We start from the raw sequence: 26904 nt of genomic DNA on the forward strand, positions 1-26904 counted from the left end.
AGCACATTGTGTTCCTCCATTCATCCGCTGATGAACATCTGGGTGGTTTCCACATTTTGGCTACTGTGAAAAGTGGTGATGTGAAAACGGCATGTACATGAACCTGTTCCAGTGTATGTTTTTAATTATTTTGAGTATATATCTAGCAGTAGAATGGCTGGGTCATGTGCTAATGTTATGGTTAACATTTTGAGCAATTGCCAGACTATTTTCCGAGGCAGCCGAACCACTCTGTATTTTCACCAGCATTGTTTGAGGGTTCCAATTTCTCCACATTCCTGCCAACGCCTGATGTATGTCTCTATTTTAGCCATCCCAGTGGATGTCAACTGGTACCCTTTAATACTTTTGACTGATGTTTGCTTAAAGATTAACGATGCTGAGCATCTTTTCATGTACTTACTGACCATTTGTATATCTTCTTTAAAGATAATGTCTATTCAAATCCTTTGTGCATTAAAGAAAAAGTGGGTACTATTTATTGTGGAGCAACCAAAGTTTTTTTAGTATATATATTTCCTGTGTGCAAGTCCACTATGAGATACACAATTTGCAAACATTTATTCCCATTTTCTGGATTGTCTCCTCACTTCATTAGCATGCTTTGAACCACAAAAAGTTTTAAGTTTGATGAAATCCAGTGTACCTTTTTTCTCTTTGGCTCCTTGTGTTTTTGCTGTCACATCTAAGAAACCACTGACCAACCCAAAGTAATAAAGACATATTCCTAGTTTTCTTCCAAGAGCTTTATCAGCCCTCACATTTAATCAATTTTTAGTTAATTTTTGTATACTGCGTGAGGTAGGTATCCAACTTCATTCTTTTGCATGTTGCCCCAGCACCACTGGATGAAAAGATTACTCTATCCCAAATGAATTGTCTTGGCATTTTTTTGCCAAAAGCCAAATGAACATAAATGGAAGGTTAGGAGGGGTTTTTTTTTTTTTTCTGCTTCACTTTTGTGGGATTTCTTTTTCCTCCAATATACTGCTCCCATTCTCAGATGAATTTATACTCCTAATATAAAATCACTTCTGCAATTACACTTATAAAATAACTTTTGAAATTTGATTGAAGGGGCAGAGATCAATTTTTAATAAAAAGAAAACCTTAGTAACAGAACATTTTGAAGAATGAGTACTTAGGTGCCACTTTGTTTTCCAGATCCTGTGGATCCTTTGTGTGCTGAAAAGTCTTTTCAGGATGTACTGTGTGGATCTCCCAGCTTAACACATAAATGGAATATAACTTAAGTCTTTTACTGAGGTAGTATATTTCTCTATGGGAAGGGTGAGGTGCCTAGTGTGTGGATGCAGACCTCATTTCTCATTACAGATGGTGCTAATAACCAGTAACCTTGCAAGTCACTTAACTGCCCTGCCCTCCAATTAATCATTTGAAAACCAGGAACCCTCCCACGCTGCTGGTGGGAATGGAGTTTGGTGGAGCCATATGGAAAACAGTATGGAGATTCCTCAAAAGTCTAAAAATAGACTTATCATATGATTCAGCAATCCCACTCCTGGGCATATATCCAGAGGGAACCTTAATTCAAAAAGATACATGCACCCCTATGTTCATAGTGGCACTATTAACAATAGCCAAGACATGGAAACAACCTAAATGCTCACTGACAGATGACTGGATAAAGAAGCTGTGGTATATTTATATGATGGAATACTACTCAGCCATAAAAAATAAAATAATGCCATTTGCAGCAACATAGATGGACCTAGAGATCATCATTCTAAGTCAAGTAAGCCAGAAAGAGAAAGAAAAATATCATAAGATATCACTTATATGTGGAATTTAAACCAAAACAAACTTGTTTACAAAACAGAAACAGAATCAGACGTAGAAAACAAACCTATGGTTACCAGGGGGGGAAGTGGTGGGAAGGGATAAATTGGGAGTTTGAGATTTGCAGATACTAACTAATATATGTAAAATAGATAAACACAAGTTCATACTGTATAACAGCACAGGGAACTATATTCAGTATCTTGTAGTAACCTATAATGAAGAAGAATATGAAAACGAATATATGTATGCTCATGTATGACTGACACATTATGTTGTACACCAGAAACTGACACAATACTGGACACTGACTATACTTCAATAAAACACATATACACACAAACATATGTGTGTGTGTGTGTATGTGTGTATATATATATACATATATATATATATACTATAAAAAAAAAAAAGGAAAACCAAAGGGAGCATGGAAGGCATGGCTCAGTGGTAGAGCACGTGCTTAGCATGCACAAGGTCCTGGGTACAATCCCCAATACCTCCATCAAAATAAATAATTAAATGAACTTAATTACCAATCCCCCCCCCCCGGTAAAAAACAAAAACAAAAGAAAAGGAAGAGACTCACACAAGATGACCTGTGTTGCTTCTTCAGGCGGGAAAGCCTCCAGCAAACTTCTACCAGCTATGCAGATGAAAGAGGGAGTGGGTATAGATGACATATCTTGTCACTGACAAGATAAATCAGGAGCAGGTGCTTCACGAACACCAGTTACAGGAGTGAAGGAGATCTATGTCCTTACCTCCTTCTAAACCACTCGCCATCCCCAGCCAATACATAACCCCTCAAGCACAATGGATCCCCTTTCCCACATACTCTGACTTGGAAGCGGTTCTGCCGCCCTCCTTTCCCCAGTGGCCCCCTTTCTCTTTCCCACCATGGTTGCCTTTCGTCCATCCAGCCAACATTAGTGCAGTGCAGACCCCGAGGAAGGCACCCAGGATGGCGAGGATGAGGACCAGTCCTCTGACAAGCTATCTCTGTGCCTTTCTATGGCTCAAGTCTCTTGTCTGTCTGTCTTCCGATTCCTCGGTCTCCTGTCCCTGGGCACATAACTCTTTGCACTCTTGTTTGTGCCCACCCTGTAGCAAACGTCAGCCACGGAATCGCCCCCCTCTCAGCTCCGTCACAGCCTAAGACTTTGGCTGGGTGACAAGAAGCTGCTCATTCCCAGCCAAGACATGAAACTGCTCCAGATACCTCAGGTTTCCAGAAAGGTGTTCTCTTCATCCACAGTGTCAGAGCTCTCCGTCAATAAAAACAACTTCCCACTAAATTGTGATCATCAAAGGCGCAAATGCCAATGGAAGCCTCTACTGTTTTGAACCTTTTTATTTGCTTAATTCTTTAATGACAACATATGCAAAAATGATCCTCCCTTCTTTCTTTCTCTTTTCTTTCCCCTTTTAAATTCTTGTCATATTTCCTTTCCTTCTATTTCTACTTTGCTACCATATCCTACTTTCACTGAGATTTTAAATGTCAGATTTCTTAGGTTTGAATATAGGAGTCTTAAATTGATTTCCAGTGATGAAGTGATGTCCGAAAATAAAATATAACCAGACTTCAGATGACTTTACATTTTCAACAACTGGTATCAAATATTTGTGACATATACAGTTAAGTCAACATGAATGATACTAAACTAGGTGAGCTGGTGGAATCTGACCACAGATGACCATGTGAAAAGAGAAACGTAGATTCTCAATAGCAGAAGAGATGATTACTTATATATTGAGCACAATTTTCCATTTCAGAGTCTACTATTCGAGTATTTTTCATATTATTGTGTAACTCCTCAAAATCATCCAGAAGTCAACTCCCAGTCTCTTACAGTAAAAACAAACAAACAAAAAAAGACAGGTCGAGGTTCCTGATATGTTATATCACAGTGCTGGGAAGAGAGGTCTTATATCTGCCTACGGATGTGCACATGATATGTGGTAACGGGAATGGTGATTCAACACTGCATCTTTTTTTCCTGGTGCCTTTGTGAAAATGACCTTTCTCCTTCAACTTTCACTAAAGGCGCCTTGAGAAGCAGATGAGCTGCTCATTTCATACTGAAGAGTTGGGAGATGACTGAGACAACGCATTTCTAGCATCCTGCCCTGATTTTTGCTTTTCACTCATTCAAAAAATACACTATCCTTATATATATCCTTGTTAATCAGGTTTCCAAAAGTCAGATGGTGATCGGTTCTACAATCTCATTGCAAAGAGAAGGGTGTTTTACTGAAGCCCATTCTAGAGTCTATTCCACAGAAAGGAAAGACTGAGTTCTCTACAAACTGGGACACACACACACACACACACACACACAAGTGGTCCTCTCTCTTCCACTCTCCCATGCACTGAATCCTAGACTCTCCTTCCCCACAACGTTCAGCATCTCACTTTTCTGCTGCTTTTCAAACCATGTTTAATTAGAGGATTTTACATTCCCTTGTGATACGATATTCATGAGTAAAACGTGCAACTGGAGTGACTGTGAATTAGTCTATTAAGTGCCAGATTTGTGCTTTTAAACAATGATAGAGATTATTGTTATTATCCGCTCTCAATATTGTGCCTCAAGATGTGAGGGCTACCTTAACTAACTTTACATCTTAAATACAAGCTATTAACGGTTTATGGGTTTTGTTTTGTTTTTTCCCTTGAAACACAAATTATCCTGGAAGAAATACAGGGTCACCTCTGTAATGGTTCTCAGGGCCTGGCCCGGTAACGTGGTCAGTTGGGTGAGTCTGATATATAAATATCCTCGCTTTTGAAGTTACAGAGCCATGTTCATGTGTGCTAGAAAAAAAATTTGATTAATATATCAGACTTGTGACTTCTCAGTGATAACTTTTTTATAAAATCTATTAAGTTAGTCAATTTTAAGAAAAAGACTAAGTCAAAATTTTACGGCAAAAATTGAAGATGGCAAGAGAATGCCTCAAAGATGGCTGACTGCAGTGAAAAGACTCACACTGTTATCTATGGGGGAGGATACACACTCTTCCTTTTTCCATTGCTGATCATAGAGTAATGCTGCTCAAATTTCTTACAGATGTAAATCAGATCTTTTTTAACACTCAGGTTCAGATCCAGCAGTTCTGGGTGGGGGTCCCCGACTACACAGGTCTGCCGTGCTCCTGGGTGACTCTGATGGTCCTGCCCCCCTCTATTAGTTGTGGGTTGAAAAGCAAGGTGGAGATAGGTAAACAGGGAAAGGCGCGGGGAGGCGGGGGATGACGACACACATGGGGCAACCTCACCAAGGAAGAATTGCAAACTCTTAAAAACTCTTGCTGACTCAAAGTTATTTAGGAATTATAATCAAGTCTTTTTTTAAAAAAAATTTAACAAAACAGGTAAGACTAAAGGAAGTTAGCACAGGGGAAAGGTCATTTCCTGTTTCTGTTCAGCAAACACCAGTTTTCCATTAGCACAGATCTAACGAGTGATCGGTAAGTAAGTAACATTTGCCAGGTATTGCACTGATCAGGAGTATCCTGGAGTAAACTGTTGAATCTGGGTTTGACAACAACTCAAAGTTTCACAGGTCCCAAAATCTAGGTCTGCCTTAGGTATCTCTAAGGCTCCCTTGAACCTGGGAGGAGTGGATGAATGTGGAGTAAGTAGGATCTTGAATTAACTTTTCAGTAAGGTAAGTGATACTTTGGGGCTTTTCTAGGAAACCAGGGTGTATCAGGAAAGCAGGGTTTCAATCCACTGGGTGCAGTGCCATTTTCAGTGAAGGTCCCTCTTCTCAGTAAAAAGAGGGAAATCTTACCAAAATATCCCAATATGTGATATACATGCACTCAAGTGGTGGCTCACACAACATAAAGTAGAGCAAGGATGCATATTTTTAAGAGCCAGCAGGTTTATTTTAATTTATATTAAATATCTCCAACTTCTGATTTCATAAATATCCCTTCTTAGGATGAGGCTTATTTAAATTTAAAAAGACTCAATTTATAGAAAATATTATATCTTCTTTAATATAAATTATATTAATATAATGTAATAAGATAGCTTCACCCCAATATGCATAGCACCGTTATATCCAATTGCCAAGGTATAGAAGCAACCTAAGTGTTCACTGGTAGATGAATGGATAAAGACAATGTGGTATGTATGTACACATGGGAACACTACTCGGCCATAATAAAGGATGAAATTTTGCTATTTGTAGCAACATGGATGTTAACTGAAGTAACTCAGACAAAGACACACTGTATGATATCACTTACATGTGAGTCCACTTACATGTGGACTCAAAAGAAATAAAAACAGAGAATAAAACAAAAAAGAAGCAGACACAGATATAGAGAACAAACTTCTTGGTTACTAGTGGGAACAATAAAGGGGTACAGGACTTTTTAAAAAAGGGATTATCATGGGATTCTATGAAATTATGTATGCAAAACTGGAAAGCTGTAAAGCACTACAGAATTCAAAGAATTTTCCATTCATTAAAAAATAAGTAAATAATATAATTAATAGTAATCTAAACAGTTATAATAAACCTCATGATAATGGGGCACATACACAAATGACTAAACTTTGGGGAAACCGAAGCTCATGAATTAGTCCAAGGAGATCCAGTCTGTAACTGGATTTACTTCCTGAGTTGACAGTGACCCAGTGGTAAGTCTCTTTAATTTGAACTTTCAGTAGGGAAGGAAGAGCCTCAGGGATCAGCCTCCATTTACAGGACAGAGATTCACAAAAACCACAATAGCACAGTGCCGTGTATCCAGAGCTGTGAGGACCAGAACCCATTGTTCAGGAGCCAGGAGCCCTTTGTGTGCAGGCTATGGATGTGACCAGTGAAGAGCTGCTTTACCAATGGTAAGATCCTGAGGCTGGGGGCCACGACAGCTGGTAACTTTGGCAGTTCCTTTCTTCACCATCCCATCTAATCTGGCCCACCTCCCTTTTCAGCTCTACTGGGCAGAACATGGCCCCTTGACTTGCAGATGCCAGGAGCACGGGCACAGCAGGATAATGGAGCAGGGAAGGAGGGCATGAGTAACTCTGGCTGGCTGCTGTGCTCTGATCGATCGCCAACACAGAGCAGGCGGTGACAAAGGCAGAATGCCTGTGTTTGCGGGGTGATGAGTGAAGGGATACATAAAGGAAAAGAACAAGAAGAGGCAGAGGTCCAGCGTTTGTCTCTGATACCAAGAAGGGCTATCCTGAGGTCCTAAGCGAGGGTTTACCACTGGCAGCATTAACACTGGGATCTTGTTAAGAAAACAAAATGCTTTCCGAAGAGTGGCTGTGAGCAACTGTGTCAATACAGACACAGGGATCTCTAATCCAAGAAATATTAACACCACTAGGCAGGCATGCTCATTATGTCGATGCAAGTGTTTGCATTGGTGAGTCACAAGGTCTATGTGGAACCCTGTCCGTATGTGAGAGGAAACAGCAAGACCCAGAAAACCCAAGAGCATAAACGAAAGTTTCAATACTTCTTATTTAATCCCTGCCCCTAACGCCCTATGGGAGCCAGCATATCATACCCTGGAACCAGAAGAATCATGAAACTGATAAGTGAGGGCCAGATGAGGAAGCAGGAGAGGAAGGGGCAAGGGGACTAAAGACACACAATGGCTCAAAGCCCCTAGGCACCTCCATTTGTGCTTCTTTAGAAGTACTTCCTACTTTATGCAAGTACTTGCATTTCTCAGGATAAAATGCATCATTAATGCTCACTAGGTTAAACCTCTCTCTACCCTTAGTCCAGCATGTTTTATTCAACACGTACTTCGTGATGAGCACCCTGTTGGGTTCCTAGATCAGAGTTTATAAACCGGGATTCGTCAGAAGATCCACCAGTGGGTGCTAAGGGAATATTAAAATTTCTGTATGTATGTGTTAAGGGAATATTAGAAGTTTTGTATGAATATATCACTGTGTGCATATGGGTATATTTCCCCATCTCTCATACTTTAATTTTTATAATACAGATACTGTATTAGGCATGTACATAACTGATTAAAAGTACTTTTAGTAGGGGGTGCATATTCAGAAGTTTTGATATTGATGGGGTGACTAACCAAATGCATTTTGAGGTCACTGGTACAGATTATAACTGAGTCCTTGTCCTCTCCAGAAGAGTTCTGCCCAGTTCCCCAGTTAGGGCGGGGAGAGAGAGAGAACTGAACAGATGGCTGGAACATAAAATTCTGTAACATTTGATCTGGGCCTCAGAGTGTCAATAGGAGCTCAATTGCTAAAAGGAACAGGAAGAGAGGAGGCAGATGACTAAGGCACAAAAAGCATTTTCAGGCCTAAATTTAAAAAAAAAAAGAGAGAGAGAGAGAGAGAAAGACAGAACCAGAGTACTTATAAATGATTTAAAGGCCAACATTGGGAATTTGTAAGAGAAATTTTGATCCATACAATAGTTTATACTGGGTCACAGTCTTAAGAATTTTTCTCTTTGAAACGTTGAGTCTCAGTTATCCTGAATAATGCATAATCATTACCAAGATCCCTCCTCTGTGACTCTGAATTGTAGACGGGGAAGGCGGCTGCAGCGTCAGGATAGCAGTGGTTCTCAAAGTAGGGTCCCTGGAAACTTGTCAGAGACACAAGTTCTTAGGCCCTGCCCCAACTTACTGCATCCGACACATCATGACCAGGGTTCAGCGATCTGGAGTTCAGCCAGGCCTCCGGATGACTCTAATGCAAGCTAGACTGAGAATCACACTTGCCAGCGACCTAAATTTTCTCTCCTGTTTGGAGCATCGTAAGTATCAACAAAAGCTAATAACCAGGTATTCCTACAGCATCTATGGTCAACGGGTAGCATCTACCATTCATGGGTTCCTGCTCCCTAATACCGCATAAATTCACTACATTCTGAACATCCAGCCTCTGCAGTGCAGTGTACTCCACGCCAGGCTGGAGGTGCTGATGATCAGGATGCAGCAATCGACAAGGGACATGGAACTTTCCCACATGGAGCTCACTGCGTCCAAGAATCTCACATGATGCACACGTGGGGACTGGAAATCTATACGCCACGGTACCCCGCTTGCGCTCATCTTTAACAAGTCATATACTGCCTCACATTTTGCCTGGATTTATGTCACTGCATTTATTATGCTGTGTTGCCCAGAGTCTGTTTCTGTGTTTGTCTCTGTAGACCATGAGCTCCTTAGGAAAAGAACTATGTTACAGTCAACTTCTCATTCCCAGGACCTATAGCGTTAGAACGTAAATGCTCAATAAATACAGGTGGCCTGAACGAGTAAATGACTTTAGTAATCAACAACACTAATCATTAATATTTATGGAGCACCAACTATGTGCCAGAGACTAGAATGAGTACCAACTCATTTCACCTATGAGGCCAGGCGTGGTATCACACCCTTTTCACAGGGGCACACGGAGGCACCCCGAGATGAAGCACCCAGAGCAGGCAGCCTAGACTGGAATGCAGGCTGTCCGGTTTCAGAGTCCACACTCAGAACCATCAAACAACCCAGCCGCCCCCGCGCCGAGAGAGGTACGGGCCACGATCTAGCAAAACATGTTCTCTTTCTGCCCCTGCCTCAGGGTCTTGGCTTCTGCTGTGCCCTCTGCCTAGAGGGCTCTTCCCTGACTTCTTCATGTCTGTTCAAGGGTCACTTCCTCAGAGAAGCTCTGCCGGATCCATTTTTCAAAAGAGTAACTTTAGCCCCACTCTTCCTCCTTCCCCGCTGCTTCTTCTTTTTTTTTTTTCTTTCCCAGAACATAATTTTGTCTTCTAATGATGTAACTATTTGTTTGTTCGATCTCCCTTCTACTGCAATGTCGGCTCCATGAGGACAGACTTTGTCCAGCTCAGGGCTGTACCCCTCCAAGTATAGACGCTGGTGTGTGGTCAGAGCTTGGTTAAGTTCCATGGGATGAATAGACTGGTTTTAGTACTGTCTGCTGACTTCTGTCCTGCCAAGGAAGGCATTTCTGCTGAACTCTGGACAACTTCCCACTTATCCTTGCTGAGTTTCTTTTTATTTCTGTCTGTACCATCCTCTAATTTATTCAAACACTGCTGGATTATTCCAGCTCTTGGTGTCAATTTTTTTTTCTAATTAAAGTAAACTGCCATTTATTTCTCACACTGATCTTTAACATGGAGACATCTTGTTCTTGTTGTAAATCTGACTCATATGGAAAAATGTAAGTTGAATATAGGGGCTCACATGCACCAGAATGTTTCCATTGATATTTCAGATGTAAAAAGTGGAGACGTAGCCACAGCTGCTCGGCCAATTCTAAGGTCTACAGCAATCGTTTCAGTTGAGTTTTTTTTAGCCTTTTGGATGTTTAACCTGAAATTCCACCAGATGACTAAAACGGCCCCTCTTGAAATCAAGCAAATACCACATCATTTACACGGACACTTCAGGTTTCTCTTTCCCTTTACCGTAATACACCTTCGAACTCAACATTCACAATCAAGATGCCAAATACACACAAAGAAAAGATCCTTCAAAGATAGACCTCAACATTTAAAAAAAAAGAAAAAAAAAAGGAAGAGAGGGAGGGAGGGAGGAAAGAAGGAAGGAAGAAAGGAAAGAAGGAAAGAAGGAAGGAAGGAAGAAATCAACTTGCCATTAGGCTGATTTCCCTGAAGACTATAAAAGGAATGAAATCTGAAGGTCATGAAAGTATGCCTGTTTGTTTAGGGAAGTCTTACAGGTAGTATAAATATCACCAGCTACAGTTGCTATGGGGTCTGTTTGTTTACCAAACAAGAATACAAATAGTTACACAAAAGCAGAACAACACTGGTGTATAAATGGAGAAGGTCTTTGCCTTCTGGTAAATTTTCCAAAGTGCCTTTTAAAACATCCCTGTCTTTCACCATATTCACTGAGAAATCGGTGTTTTTTGTTTTATTTTATTTATTACTATTATTCTTAATTCTCTCTTTTTACTTCTGATACCTCCAGGGAATGTTTCACTCTGAGATTTCTGAGGCTGATAATGATGTGCTCTTTCTTTTCCCTTTTTCTAAGACGTATAAACCAAAACCACTAGGCCAATGATCCAAAGAGTTCAATGGAAGTAATTAGCACCAGTGAAAACGCAAGGAAAAAAAAAAAAAAAAAAAGAGAGAGAGAGAGAAAAACAAAAGCTGCAGAGTTTACAGACAGATTCTAGGACAGATGAACAGTCCTTAAACTGATTAATCCCTGAACAACCACCCAGAAAGGTATGGTGTGTGTGTGTTTGTTTAAATGACTTTCGTAATATATGTTTCATATGAAACATAAATCAAGTATGTTTCATGAACCTGAGTTATACCCATTAACAATTTGCTTCCAAAAAAAACAAAAGGGGGGGGTCAGGTGGGGAGGACACGGGCACGTGTGTGGGTGTGCACATGTGAGCGCTCAGATCTGCCGTTAAATGCACGGTCCCACGGAGGCCGCTGAGGGTGGAGGGCCCTCTTCATGCCGCGTGACCATGGGGCCCACCCGGCACGGCCCCGGCGCCACTCCATGAATGGGACAGCTTGCCATATGGACAATGACACTGAACAAGCTGTCCCATTCTTGGCGACACGGGCCCGGGGGGATTGTCCCAGATTAACACCACCTGGGCTGAGGCAATTGTGCTGGGTCTGTGCAGAGGCACGGAGGAGCCGGGCAGGATGTTATGTTTGAGGACACACAAAAAGGAAAACCGCAGTGAGGAGAATTCTCCGGCTGGCCTATCTGTTGCTCAATTCCCGAAATAGTTTCCCCAAGGAACGGTTATCTTCTTTATTCACACGGGCAGAAATGACAAGCTGGAACACATATTAACAATTTCCCTTTGTGAGCTTCCACTATTGTTTTACTGGGGAGAATATACTTTATAATATACTGAGGCCCTGCAGGATCACCAAGGGGGTGGAATAAAGAACTTGAGGACGGCGGGACACGTGTAACCTCCTCATCTGCATTACCCCAGTGAGCAGTCGGCACGGAGGGGCCTCCCTTAGAAAGAGCTGCAGAGCCAGGCTACCAGGTGGCCCAGCACAAAATGGCATCTCTGTGAGTCTTGACAAAGGACATGCCTTTCATTTAAGTCTCTTACATAGCATCCCCCCCCCGCAGGCCCCCTTTATTGGCTTAAGAACACGGGACCCCTCGCTGTCATTTTTAAGGGAGAACAACACTAGGAGTTTGCCAAGCCACATGGCCTTCCAGACACCCTTGGCTTCCCTTCCCAATTTTGGATGGATCTGTACCCACCAAAGACAATTTTCTACTCATTTACTCCAAGTGGTACAGTGTGCATCTCAAAAAGACTCGTTCACAGGTAAAAGGGCCAGTACAACGGACCCGTGCCATCCAAGTTCCCGAAAGACTGGTCCTCACCATTCTTCTGCCATACGCTTTCCTTTACCCTCTGGAGGAATGCTAAGAAGCTCGGGTACATTAGGTGTTTCCACACGACGGCAAACACCTATGTGATGCGCGGGGAGTGCCGCCATGTATCTGGTGGGAAAAGTCCTACCAGCAAGGCCACGTCATCAGGAAAGAACGTCTAACCTATCTGATGAGAGAAACCGGGGCTTCAAACTTGATTTTGTGTGAGAAATCCGGCACGTCAGACATGAAACAGCCCACGGTTGAGATTCACATTATACAATATCCCAGGGAAAAAATGAAAATCAACTGAATTTCGGAGAAATTTACAAAATGAATCTGACTCTCCAGACCAATGATGTCATTTTACTGCAGAGCATTTATCATTTAAACACAATAAATAGAAAGAGATTTATAGAGTCTAACGATGCTGTGTTATGGTAAAAGGCATTTTATTGAGATAAGACACAACAGCTGTTGGAAAATGAGGGCTGAGTTTGTTGTTTTGTTTTTTTTTTTCCTTTTAATCACCCCACAAAGGGAACAGGCAAGAAAAATCCATAAGCCTATCCCCCGGCACACCAGTACTTCAGGCTTTTCTCTCCTTGTCCTCCCTGTACGTCTGAGTGACAGGGTGACACAGCACCATGCCACACTGCCTGGAGAGAGCATTCCCCCTCACTTCTGACACCCAGAAGCAACTTAAAGCAATGTTTTAAGCAGAGAGACAAAAGGATCACAGCTCTTCCAAACACGCTATGATGGTCACCACACACCCAGCAGCACACTGGGGTACAGAATGTTGACAAGCCTCCAGAAGCTTCTTTCTGACATATGCAGGAACAGTTTTGCCCCAAGCAGGCGACTTCCTATGCAGACAGACAGGTGACACTGCCAAGAGTCTGCTTTGCAGCAGAGAGAAACACCTGTATTTTAGTAAGACCTCTTCAACTGGCGGCACCAACTCCTCTTTTTTGTCCCTTACACGCCAGAGACGACACACCCAGCCTGCCTTCTATATTCTCCACAGCTTGTGATCTGTCTCCAGCCCCAACTTCCCTCCTTGCAAAGGACAGGCAGGGGAGGAGAACCGGCCACAGAGAAATGCTTGGAGTGTCTCCTCAATATGGCGGAACAGACAGGTCTGGCCCTGGGCTATCACCTCTGAAGGTCATGGTCTGGCCCTTATCCCCGAACTTTACCCCTTTGGAGGCTGTAACCCAGAGTCTGCGGTGAAGTCCAGGTGGGCCTGATGAGCAGAGCACCTGGGAACCACCAGAACATGGTAGCCACTGCAAGGACTTCGGGGCTAGGCACACATCGATCCCAGGCCCTGCCTGGTCACTAACTAGCTGTGCAGCTTCTGCAAGTTGTAAATTCCCTCTGGCCTGAACACCACCGTCCGTACAAAGAGGACACAGGGTTACTGTGAGGATAAAATGGGACAGCCAGTACCAAGGCTTCTGTCGAGTCCTTAATTTATTGCGTCCGGCACAAAGTAATAGTTCGTTCAGTCAATGTTAGCTGCGTGATCATCACCTCATTCACCAGCTACTGATTCCTGCCAGCAATGCTACCTGTACTGTTGGCTCAAGAAGTGTGGCAAGTCACTAGTTTTATGGACCGAGTATGTCTGGGGTGGTCATCAAAATTCATGGGGAATGGAACTAAACATAACATTATAAATCAACTATACTTCGATTTAAAAAAAACTTGGCAGGGTGTGGCCGAGGGGTCTGTCCTTTCCAACAGTGCTAACACCCAGGTGAACTGAACATGCTGTCTGCAATGCTTCTCAACCTGGCTCGGACACGTCAAGGCTCAGGGGATTGGGTTAAAATGCAGATCCTGACTGAGCAGGGTTGGGGGCAGAGCCTGAGAGTCTGCATTTCTAATAAGCTCCCAGGTGATGCCAAAGTTGCTGGTCTCCAGCCTTTGGGCAGTAAGACTCCAGGGTAGGAATGCCCAATCTAAATTCCTGCCATCTCATCTCAGACCAGTGGAATCCAAATCTTCATGGCAGAGGCCTAGCAGGCTGGTTGTTTTAACAAGTACCTGTGACAATATCATCAGGAAAACTGAGAGACACGGGTCGGGTGGTTAGTGTTGGAGTTGGCAAGTTTTTTCTATAAATGGCCAGATGATAACGATTTTACTACTGGTGGGCCATACACTCTCTGCTGCAGCTAATCGAGCCAGCCATTTTCATGTGAAAGGAGCCCCAGACTACGTGTCAATGAGTCAGCCTCGCTATGTTCTAATAAAACTTTATTAACAAAATAAGGAGTGGGCGAGATCTGGCTAAGAGGCCGTGATTGGCTGACCTCTGTAACAGATCAAATGCCTCAACATATATTGGCAAGAAGTAGCAGTAACAATTCTGAAGACAATATGGAATCATCTGACTGCTGGTTCTCCAAGATAACCTAATGGGAAAGAAAGATTTGGGGTAGCTAGTTTGCTCAAGTTCTTCCAATCGAAAGAAATCTAAAAGAAGCTACGTGATTTCAAAATACAAAAAAAAAAAAAAGTTGAAATGAGGAAGAGCTCTTCAGAGTCACAGGAGCTAGAGCTTACTGCTTAAACTTCTGGTCAAGAGTCCCTAAATGTGAATATGAAAATATGCAAAAGTTAAAGGCTTGTGTAACTGGAACAGTTCCGAAACCAAGCTTCTAGAATGTGAGCAAGTAAACCAACTAGAGTACCAATATTTATTCATCTACAGAGAATTTAGTTAATAATAAAAAAAAAAAAAAGCAAGAAAGAAAAAAAGAAAATGAAACACCAGTCATCTCCACATCTCAGAGCTCCTTGCCTTTTGAAAAGAGAGGGGCCGGTCAACACAAATGTTATTGTTATAGAGTCAAATCCATGGCAACATGTCAAGAGACCACAAATCAAAACCAGAGACTGTGTATCAAGTGAAACTGTCTGAAAGGACATGAGCCAAGCAAAAACCTTCAGGGGTTATTTGAAGGCAGCTGCCAGCTGTGAAGTGGGGAGTTCACAAGTGACTGGAACACACAGGGCTGCATGAAGGAGTGAGAAGGGGAAGGAAGGAATGGACGCTGTGAGGACAGAAGGCAGGTGTGGCTCAGAGAGAGACAGAGGTGCCCGATTTGGGTCACCTGATTCAGAGAACAATACAACCGACTGCCTCAAAGAAGAGGCTGCACCACCCGGGATCTCTCCAGAGTTTAAAGAAATCTCTTTTACCAAATGCTTAAGGAAATCTGGGAACAAATACTTAGAAGTGCTATGCATCTGAGACAGACTCAAGTTATAAAACATCTACTAACGGTGGGTGAACTAAAAGCAGAAAGCTGGGAAGGATCAGAAGAAAGGAGGATCTCTAATATGGACTGCAGCAGGACAGCTGAAATAGAATAAAGACCATATGATGTGTTCAATGAGGAAACACAAGATTTATAAGGCAGGAAGGAAAGTCAGGACACTTTTAAAGGAGAGAGAGGCTCGTTCTGCACTTGTCTGTGTGCAAATCCTGCATGGGGTTCATTTTTGTTCTTTATGTGCTGCTTCAGATGGTAAATGATTTATATTTTGTAAATCCTACCCACCTGCCCTCCTTTCATGAAATGTCCAGGAACTATCTGTATCCACCTTAATAAGGAGAAACTCTGGGATTTTCCTTTAGATGTGCTGATTTGCACACAGTAGGTTAAGTCAATACATGTTGTGCTGAAGCAGATTTAAATCAAAGTCAGAACTTCGTTTAGCAGCACTGGCTTTAATTTATCATAATTAAATGTTCATTTCTAAGCTGAATGGAAACTATCAGTTCTCTTTTAGAAACTACCAGAGAGTTAAATTTGGATCTCAGATATGCCACTAACCAGTTCTGTGATCCTCGGTCAAGTGACTTAATCTCAAGGACTCAGTTTCCTCATCTGTAAAATGGGTACAACAAACCCAACAGCTTTCCAGCGCTCATGTGGATAAAATAAGATATCACTCCCAAGGCAAGAGTTTAGCCAGCGCTTGGTACGGAGAAAGAACTGATGCAATATGAATTCTCTTCCCTTTCCCTAGTGCACCATCATATAACGTGATATTTAGAACTTTAACTCAGGCAATTACTTAAGTAGTAATTGCTATTTGTATTTACATAGCTGCTTTGATCCAAGAAGCTCAAACGGCTTTACTAAATTTTGCATTTTAATAAATGTTTCATTTGCATTCCGTTCGTTTTGTTTACCCACACCAAAACCTGGAATTTCCTAAAGCCAGAGAGTCAGACAAGTTAAGGAAACGAGATAATATCGTCATGTGTAACAGGTATTCCAGGTTGGAGTTTTACCTATTTACTGGAGAAGTCCTGACTCCCTGGTCCTGCGGGATTAAATGACAGGAGGAGGCACGAATGTACCTGCCTCCTTCTCGGCGCACCCTTCAGCTGCTGCCTGCTGAACCTTGTCCCCATCATGCTTCTCTCAGGCACTGACAACAGAGGTACGTTTACTGCACCAATGAATTTATATGTGTATATATATATGTATATATGTATATATATCATCAGCACAATAAACATTATTAAATTCTCAGAAGAAAATCAAAGCACGAAGCTCGGCGCCAGGGCTGAATTCTAATGATGCTGAATGTCCGTGATTGCACTGGGACGGGATCTTAACAAGCCTTGATTTGAGCGTTGGCATCCGCCTCACAAATCACATGGGCCGCTCCTCCCGTAATAGGGCTGAATATTGATAAATGTCTCTACCCTGCACAACAGGGAAGTGGGTTTCTATTGGCAATCTTTACCAAAGTGTGTTTCTTCCCTTCTCTACACTCAAGGGTTTACCCTGAATGATTTAATTATAATTTTCCTTGTGTAAGACAAATTAAAGAGGAGAGTAGGAGTGTCGTGCCAAGCACATTATTTATCTCCTTAACAGATTGCAGCTCACCAAACCCCAGAGCTGCTGCCGCAGCGGCTGCTCACAGGAGCCCGCAGAACGCGCGGGGGGCAGGGGTGGGGGGAGGAGCCCTCCGAATGGCACGGAACCCCGCAGCCTGGTTGAGATTACGAGATGTCTCACTACTTTTAAAAACAAACCCAAACTTTCACAATACTACGTTTGGCCAACAGATTTTCACATAGAACGCTACCAAATCCTTTCAGAAAGAATTCTCCAAGCTGTTAACCTAAGATACCACCCCAGGAGCATGGGGATGGGTGGGTGGGGGGAAGGGGGGGAAGGAGGGCGCTGCATAGACATCAAGGGAGAACTTCCAAAGAGACACATTTCACCAATGCCCTGGGTGAGTCAGGGATGAAACTTCTCCAAGGGACTTCTGAGACAAATGACAACTCAGTGTGTTAAGTGAGAACATATTTTGACAGTGATAGCTTTTTTTAAAACATTTCCCACCATTAACACGGTAATATCACACACGTGATCTGAATGTAAACCACCATAGGGTAAAACCACGTAAGTACTCACTGTAAGTCCTTACATACAAAGCTGGCTAACAAGTGAATTTTGAGTGATCAGCTCTGTAAGCTTCTAACTTGTGGAATCATCTTCCACCTAACATGTTCAGTTGTCTTATTTGCTACATTCAGTTAAAACATGCTGACTAGACTTTTTTTTTTTTTTCAAATCCAGCTATGTCCAGGAACCTGCCAGGTAACATAAACTGAGAGATTGAGGAGATGAAGTAGCAGCATATAATTTCCTAGTTGCTGCACAATTGGAAAAGTCAGCCTGTTGTTACATCCAGATGAAGGCTCAGTGGAATCTAAATTCCTTTCTGATCCATATTCTCATGCTGGCAGGTAGCATAATGAAGATTAAGGCCAACATGTGTACAGACAAATAAGGACCACAAAAGGAGAAATCCAACAAACTTATTCTCCTGGAATCAGACTGTCTCTTAGATCCATTTACCTTCAAATGCACCTTAAGACATGAAAAGGGCTATTCTTCTCCTTCTTGCTTCACTGCTAATCTACCACCTGACTCCACATATATAACCTTTGAGAAGGAGGCGGAGCACAGTGCATCTAAACAAGAAGCAGTTTCTGTGTCACAGAAGATCTGGGCAGGCTCCACAGTGGCCGACAAGATGACAACAAATACCTTAAGTGCATCAGTGGGCATTTTTCAGCCTCTGGCCTCCCGCTCTGCCTATGGATAAAGACGTAATTCAATCCCTCGGCAGTAAATGGACAGCACCAGCCTCAAGACGCCGACAGCAGATGCAGCAGGGGACGACGGCCTGGAACCTCTCCTCTGAGAGCTGTCTCAGGTCGAGTTTTGTTTTTGTTTTTTTTAATTACAAAGACATTCTAAGAAATTATAAGGCAAGAGCTAAGAGTGGCCTCCAAACATACAAATCTACCCTCACTGGAAACAAAAGAAGCCACCTGTGGCCCGGTGGCTCCAAACTAACTCTTACCATCCACCATACTGCTCTCCAAACTCTTCTAAACCAGTTAAGTTAAAAGCCTCTTTTAGCTCTTCTGTGTCTGTCACAGAAACTCCACACTGATTTGGCTAAAACATATGTAATCTCATGTCTGGAAACCTCTTATGGCTTTTACGTTTGACTGTGATACACACACAAACACACCCAAAAATACAGAAAATATTTTCTGTGATTATTAAGCTCTAAATGGATAAAATGCTGCTGGCAGAAAGATGCGCAGCCGATTAAGTCAGTGGGCTTCTTAATGTTCAGTATTTCAAGACATATATGAAATTATCTGCATAACTGCTTGAGTGAAAAATATAACTAAAAAAAAATCTTTCAGAGTCACTTTTATTCAAAAACAAAACAAAGAATCTGTTTTTCCTGATGGAAATGACACTATCACATACTACCTTTAAGGTTTCTTTTCTTCTGCGTGTGGAAACTCTGCATATGAAATACACAGGAAACAGTTTAAAAATAGTAAGGTGAAAAAAGTTTTTAATTTTAGGAGCATTATATATATTTTCAACTTTGGGAAAGCACTGAACAGTAGTATTAATGCTTCTGGGTGCTAAGGTCTAGTAACACGGATTAACAGCTTCGTTTTCTTAGAACTGCCTGCTCACGTGATGCATTCTGGATCTTTCAAACAACCTCAGCCTTCACTAACATACAAGTGAAGCTCAGGCCAACTTAAAAATATAAAGTCTCAACTTCCAAACAGGAATATGGAAGTTGAGTCAAGGCTACAAGACATCCCATGACCAGGAGAAAGCCCACTGTGTATGTTTGTTCGTGTCTACACGGACTCCGTCCACCTCTCCATCCTTCAAACCTTCACTGATGCTTTCCTTTAGGGAAAAAAACAGAAAAGGCCAACTGCTTTGGGGACACAATGATGAAAAAGATGGGCTCCCTGCCTTCAAGGAGGGCAGGGCAGAGTAGTGTAAGTTCTATCTTTTCTCAAACCGTGATTTAAAACTGCGCACGGCAGACACCGCTCTGCCCTTAGAAGGCATTTCAAGCCAAGGAAATCAGCCTGTATGGAGCGAGCACTTGGCAGGAAGAGTAATGAGCCTGGAAGCCTGGAAATCCAACCCACCCAATGAGAAGCTAACAGCCTCTGCCTGGGTTCCCTCAGCTTAGGTTTGATCCACACAAGTGCGAATTCCATGTTGAAGACGTGACAGTCATTAGATGCTTCACACCCAAGCCCTATTGAATACATTCTTGAGTAATTATGTGCACACTCAAGTCACATGGGTCTAATTACGCATCGCTGAGATCCGGCGAGGCCAGACCACCCGACCCTCAACGTGACAGACAGTTCTGGACACATCTCAGGCGCTGGTTCTTACCTTTCCCTTTTGGGAGTGTGGACTGAGAGCTGTCCATTGGTAGAGGCATGTGGGTTCATGATTAAGGAGGTCTTGGAAGGGGCAGAGGAAGAGACACATGTCGTGGTCAGATCCAAGCTGCTGTGATTGTTGCCCGTGGCTTCCTCGGGAGTATGAGCACTTGTCACTTCTTTCCAGAGCTGCTGCAGTTCTGCTGGAATCATGCCTGAAACAAACAAATTGGATAATTAAATCAATTAACAGCTAATTCCGTCCTCTTCAAACAGTAATTAAATCAAAGAGTCAGTAAACAAAGCCTAGTGTAAGGGGGGGTTTTTTGGTGCATGCAGCTTTTTTTCCCCTCCCCTCTCAACTAAGGCAAATACAGTAGTAACAGACGTGTCCTCCCCCTGAAGTGCCCTCATCACACATAAAAGATACTTGTGAAGGGGACTCAAAACACAGCTACTTTGCAAAGACAGTCTGCCTCCATGCAACCTGCTGTTTCCAGATCTTTGGGGGAAAAAAGTAGATAGATGTTATTGTATTTTTAGACACAAAGACGGGCTCAAAATAAATTTGTTCGACTGTACTATTATGACAACACGAACCACAAAATGAGTAATTTTTGTGCTTAAGTCTTAAATGATGACAAATAGCTTTGTTATTAAATACAGTTTTTATTAATCACTTTTCGACATAAATTATGAATTCATATTGTCTTCCTGAAATGCTTTTCAACTTTTAACAGTCAAATTGATTATACTATGATTATTTCATTAACACACCTATCTTCCTCATTAATTTCGGTTTCTAGTACCACATGCTTAATTGATGGATGTGTCTACTGAAAAACTGTGTAACTTTTTCTACAAGTAACACTATTATTACTGTCATTTCTTAGATCCATGCTAATGAACCATTGCAGAATGAAACGAAAATGTGCAAGAAACTTGGAGCAATAAGGTTCTCTTGTTTTAAAAGGGGGCCAAAATGGACATGCGTCTCAAGGACGAAGCATCAACCTGTTTTTTTTCCCCCCAAGAAGAGATAAAATCAGTATGTCAATCTCACTGTTGCGGGCCTGCAGCCTTTATTCTGAACGGCATGGCATGCCTCTACAGCCCAGGATTTCCAAATCCTACCTCGAGGCATATTCTAGTGCGTACATGCACAGAAGAAAAATATTTTGAATGGCAACTGACAACAGCCACCACCTAGTAGGACAACCTGGAAGAGATCAGAAATCCTGGCCATCATCATAAGGCGGTGCTGCACACGCACTGGACGTCTGGATCTCGGTCCATTGTTTCGATCAGCTGGGACGGAGCTATCCGAGAAAGCCTGCCATTTTCTGCCTGTGTAGCAGTAACCGAAACGGGCATGTTTCTTACCAAACCGAAGGTATTGAATTTAAAAAGGAGGCGGTGTGCATTATATTCATTTGAAACACATAATAAAAAAAAATGCCAAGGTCTAAATTTAATTTATTTTTGTCATTTAGAATACAATGGCTAGATAATCATCTCAACGTGATCAGCCAAACATCTTTACTTTGCTAAACTGTTAAAGATTTTAATTATGCTAGCATTGGAGAGCACTGGTCTAATGAGGCGATGGACTCCAGAGAATCCGAGTGGTTAAGAACTGTGAAATGAGTCTGATAGGATTTTTTTTATATTCACCGTGGATCGTTTGCATATCAAAGAGGAGTAAATTATTGCAGAGCAGACCAATAACCTTCCCCGCCTTTCTGAGAGGAGCGTTAACAAAAACAGTTGGTCTCTCCTAACGGTTCTCCACGAAAATGTTCAAATGCTCAAGTGTTTGCAATTAATATATATTATAAAGGAGGCTTCAAATGATCCATTAAGTGGTCAGATATTCTTAGAACGCATCCTCGACAGCCAAGTCGGTTTTCTCCTTCCTTCATAAAAATCAAATGCCAATTATATTTTGATGGATTTTTGTCCCAAATGAGCATTTAGTTATTAGGCATATTCAATTATTACTTGTCCCCTGAAATTAAACCTTGGAGGCAAATTAAACAAAAGGAAAGGTCACTATACAATCCGGTGTCCGACTCTGCTGCACCTGGGCTATTATTTTCAAACACCTTGCGAAGTGACATGTGGGATGTGTTTGGAGCTCACAGGCCACCCCTGATGTCTGCACACCAGCAATTACCTGCAAAGACAGACGACCCTCGGACCACTGTTTACTCAACTGAAACAACAGTGACTAGGCTTGTCTGTTGATGATAGCGTATTGATATAAGGCCACACAAGTCAACACCTAGTTTTGTTTTCTGGGGACGAAATGCACATGAAAAGAACAAACCTCCTATTTTTCAACTCAAACTAACTGATTTCTGGGTCAGTTGTACAGGAGGCAGGAAGAAGGAAGAACACACCACGGTGTCTAACAACTGTGTTAACACTTTCCCTCCGAGGAAAGCAGAACTTTGAAGCTGTTTCAAAAGTAGGTTGTTTATCCAGCACATAAAGACAGAGAGGAATGTCCTGTTACGCTTGTTATGCCGACAGAGCACATCAGCGTGACTCTCCTCCCCTGAGAGTCCAATGGGCTAGCAAGTCAATTTCACCATCCACAGGGAGAAATGGTAAATAAAATAGTAACTCACTGACTGACAACAAGGCATCCTTCAGGGTCAAACTTCAATGTGATAATTATGTTTAAGAACATTCTCATCAGACTTACAGAAAGGCAGTCAAATCGGTCTCTTCTGTCAAGGTTACACCTTGTTAGTGATGTTAAACTATTAGTTGAATAAATACTATCTACCCAAGGATGCAGTTATTTGACAACCAACATCTTATGACAGAATTAAGACAGAGAAAAGGTAAGCTAGTCACTCATCAGACTAAGTGGATATCAAATTTCCAGAAAGCAAGCATTTCATCCGAAATGGTGGATCAGAATAGTAAAGCAGATTCAACCAATCCATTAACAGGCACACCAACAGGAATGTAGTTTTCTCCTATCTCTAGTTTACCTTGTAAAAATTAAAAAGCCAGAATGATATTAAAAGTGTATTTCTATATGGAATTACAGGTGCTGAGGAGGATGAGACGATTAGAGAGACCAGGAAAAAACAGACATGCTAATTATGTAACAGAGAGAGAAGGCCCTGCAATAGCTCTAAAAACATCAGAAAAGTCCCTCCGTTTCATAACCTAATACCTTCAGGGAACACCAAAAAAAAGAGCCTTCAAAACACTACCCTCTGTCTCTTTCTTATGCTTTGATACTTACGTGCATGTTTAAGGCAACTTAGTCAAGACCATAAGCAGGTATATAAAAGAGTCATGATGACTGTCTCCTGAAGTGGGCATTACCAGCATTTTTAACATGTAAACCCTGGGCCTTGCTATGTTTCTTTTTCCAGGACAACTGGCCCCTTCATTATAAAAGAAAATGCAGACACAGGTTTAAAAAATGTATGTTGCAGGGACAGTTGACAGATTACTGTTCATGGAACTCAATTTTACAACCCCAGGTATCACTGGCTCAAAGACAAACAGAGTTGATCAACCTTTTTTTGTCCTTGTACACCCATACCCAGGTGACCATGTTCAAGCAAGCAGAAAGTTGATTTAAACCTCATAATGACATCAGTTTTAAGCTATCATCTCTCTGGTAAAAAAAACTGTGCTCTGGTCCAACATGACTGAATTCTCTAGCCTCTTTGGGTGGGAGGTGGGGGAGGCAAAAGCAACCTCCCGATTACAAGAAAGACAGCAGCGACACCGGTGGTTCACTTCACCGGAAGAAGGTGACTCCAGAAATGTTTACATTTGCGTTTCTGCACCTTGGGCACACGTAAGGAACCCCCTTAGACCGTAAATATGCGTCTTCTTAATGTTGCGGGGGCGAATAGTCAGAGCAGACTGCTAACCATATCAATCAATGCCATGACTAGTGAATTACCTACCGGTGTCTCTGATATGTTACTGCAGAGATTACACTTCATGCATCACCACATTCATTTCTTTCACATTACACATGAGCTTGTCTTGTCACTGCCCAATTGCCCTCTTTTGGACAGCTTAACTGATGTACTATAACAATGAACCTTAGTGAGCAAACGTAATAGTAGAGGAGCGGTGGGAAAAGATGAGCGAGGTGGAAGCCCAGTCCGGTGGGTGTGTCAGCACAGCCAGCGATGTTTCCAACAATAAACCCAAAGGTGTAATTAATGCACGGTGTAACATTTTTGCCAGCGCAAAAATGCACTAGCCCATGTGTCCTTTCTTCCCCGCTTGGCACTGCTCAGTTACCAGACCTTCTATTTTAACAGCAATGGAGCTGCTGATTGTATAGCTCAAGGATGAACGGTAATGGCAGAAGGGGCGGGGAGGGGCAAGGGGAAGCTAAAGGAGGAAAAAGCCCTGGTCTCAACATTAAAAACATAAACAAAAATCAGAAAACCCCAGAAGGGACAGAAGTTGGGTGTGGTGGACCCAAGAGAGTCAAGGTTTAATGGTGACATGCCTCGCTGGCTCCACTTGACATCAAAAGTTACTGAACACATGAGCATGCCTTAAGCACCATGAGGGGACAAGAAGGTTCCACATTCTAAACCCTCTTCGGAAGACAGCTGGATCCAAGACACCAAAGGCTTCAGTTACCAGCCTTGAAGGCATATATACACATATGTCCAAGTCCACTTGAGGAGGCAAATGAAATCTACCATACCATGTGTCGGGTGGGGGAACTGCATTTCAAAACACGGCACGACTCTTTTTTTCTCTGCTTCTTTCCTTTCCTTCTTTCTGGCTCTGAATAATCCATTTGTGTACCGTAGTACACAAGTGAAAGTTAGAGCTGCTAAAAACAGCTAGAGTACTCACTTGTTTCTGATGTCCCACACACCCACCAGAAGAACATGTCAATGGCTTTTCAAAAGAAATTTTAAAATCCATGATATCTTACTCTTTTTCAGGGAACTAGTTTTTGAAAAAGAGCCAGAGATGGATGTGCTACCTGCTCTGATGGGCATAGAACTAACTTGCTCAAAAGCCAATAGCCAGAGGAATGCAAAAAAAAAGAGAAAAGAGAAAACGTGACAAGTAACAACTTTGGCTTCTGTCACAGAAAGAGATTTTACCTTAATCATTTACAGAAAAATAAACTCAACTTTCTCCCTAGATATTAAAAAGTGCCATTTCTGAAGCATTACTAAGACTTAGAACAGAACAAGTTATGTGATGCAAAAACACATCTTAAAATGACTTAACAAAAAGCCTTCAAGAAAACGCATCTGTGATACCAAACTGAAAACGCAAGACGATCACACGAGGATGTTCAGTCAGAGCAGCACCTTCTCTTATTCAACGAACAGGCAACAATTCTGACACTGCTAAGCCTTCAGACCACCCTACGCCTGCATTTTGGCATCAAGGCGCACTCCAGCTTCCGTAAAGGTCCATCATTCTTATTACCTCATCCAGCTTTCTTCTCTAAGTTGGTAGCTGCCTGTTTTAAGTGGACCATCTCCTTAACGATGAGCTGGAATGAGACATCCCACCACCTCTGCCCCCAGAGTCTCAAGACAGCGGCGCCTCCTGGATCATCAAGGCTTACCTTGAGTGAGGGGCTGGAGGGGAAGGGCAGGCTGCCCCGGCTGAATTGTTAGGAGGCCTTGGCGCTGCAAAGACAGGAGGTGTTGCTGCTGTAACTGCTGCATCTGTAAAAGCTGCTGCTGAAAAGCCAACTGCTGGGTAGCCACCTGCTGCTGCTGTAAGAAATAAGGAAGAAAAAAATGAGATGGCTACCGCCCGAGGAAAGTTAAAATGGACATTTCCAGACACACCGTCATCGTCCAGTACTGGGAACGGTCACCAGGGTCTCGTGGAGGGCTCAGCGTCCAGGCTGGCTTAAAAGGGACAGAACACCTCACCTCTGAAGACGAGCTGTGTGACCTTCCTGCTCCCTGCTCCCGCAGAAAAATCACCAGTCAAGTCAGTTTTTCCTACTCTTTGAAAGGCCTGAGTTTTGGGGATGTGAACTCCTAACCTTGGAAAGTTTGAATTGTCCACACTAGCAGGAAGGCTGGACCACTCCAGGCCTGCAAGGATTTGAACCCTGAACCTTTGAGGTGTGGAAGAACAAGGTGTCTTTGTCCCTGCCTGGATGGGGAGAGAAGCTTTTAACTACTCTGTTTATCACTTCTGACATAAATAAATGAGAAAAAATCAGACCTTTGAAGAAGAAAAACTTCATCTAATATTGTTAATTAGCCATGACAAACGATGAAATAACATTGTAAATCTTTCATAGAAACAGCCACTAGATTTTAATTACACACATTCATAATTTAGCAAACAACATCGTGCTCGACTGTGGGTGTGGAATATGAAGGACACTTGAAGCTTCAGATGCCTGAACTTGGCTTGAGTTTCAGAAACCCTGAGGTCTGCTGGCTGGTCCTGCCTCCCCGCCCGCTTTGTTCTTGCAAAGACGGGGCTTTGCGATATGATAAATATCTCTCTGCTGATTGGACAATGACAGGAGGAAAACTTTTGTTGTGTAAAACATCAATACATCATTCCTGTGTTTAGCAGGCCTTGCTCCAGCCAAAAAAATTAATGTAGATTTCCTCAGTAATTATCTGAGTGATAGAAAGATAATACAGCGCAGTATTACAATAAATAGAAGGAAATTATCTAATATCCTTAATCTACTAGGAATCAAATCGAGGTGGAGGTCTTAGCCACGTTATGGCTAACAATTATGAAAGGAAAATTAACCCTTCTTTGGGAAGAGAGGGCTGGAACCAGGGGAAAAAAGAGAAACAAACACGACCCTTTCAGAGCTTCTCATAACTACACTTTACCAACAACTGCATTCACTTAACCTAACACGTGACCTTGGTCTGATACATCCCATAAAATGGTATATATATCAAGACCTTCTGATGCAAAGTTCAAAG

At 42.3% G+C, this 26904-nt stretch overlaps 1 protein-coding gene across 18 annotated transcripts in view; it reads right to left on the bottom strand.

The window, feature by feature from the left end:
• The window catches only part of FOXP1 (forkhead box P1), a 560221-nt gene that overhangs the window by 57920 nt on the left and 475397 nt on the right, over nt 1–26904 (bottom strand). For 17 of the 18 annotated variants that reach the window (XM_072941700.1, XM_072941694.1, XM_072941695.1 and 14 more), the window contains 2 exons: nt 25557–25710; nt 19971–20175 (listed from right to left, as the gene is read on the bottom strand). In XM_072941700.1, coding sequence (XP_072797801.1) covers nt 19971–20175; nt 25557–25710 — 359 coding nt within the window. The remainder of the gene's footprint in view (nt 1–19970; nt 20176–25556; nt 25711–26904) is intronic. The other variant, XM_072941702.1, reaches the window with a different exon arrangement.

This window comes from Vicugna pacos, chromosome 17 (genome assembly GCF_048564905.1).
Source record: "Vicugna pacos chromosome 17, VicPac4, whole genome shotgun sequence".
Lineage (NCBI taxonomy): Eukaryota > Metazoa > Chordata > Mammalia > Artiodactyla > Camelidae > Vicugna > Vicugna pacos.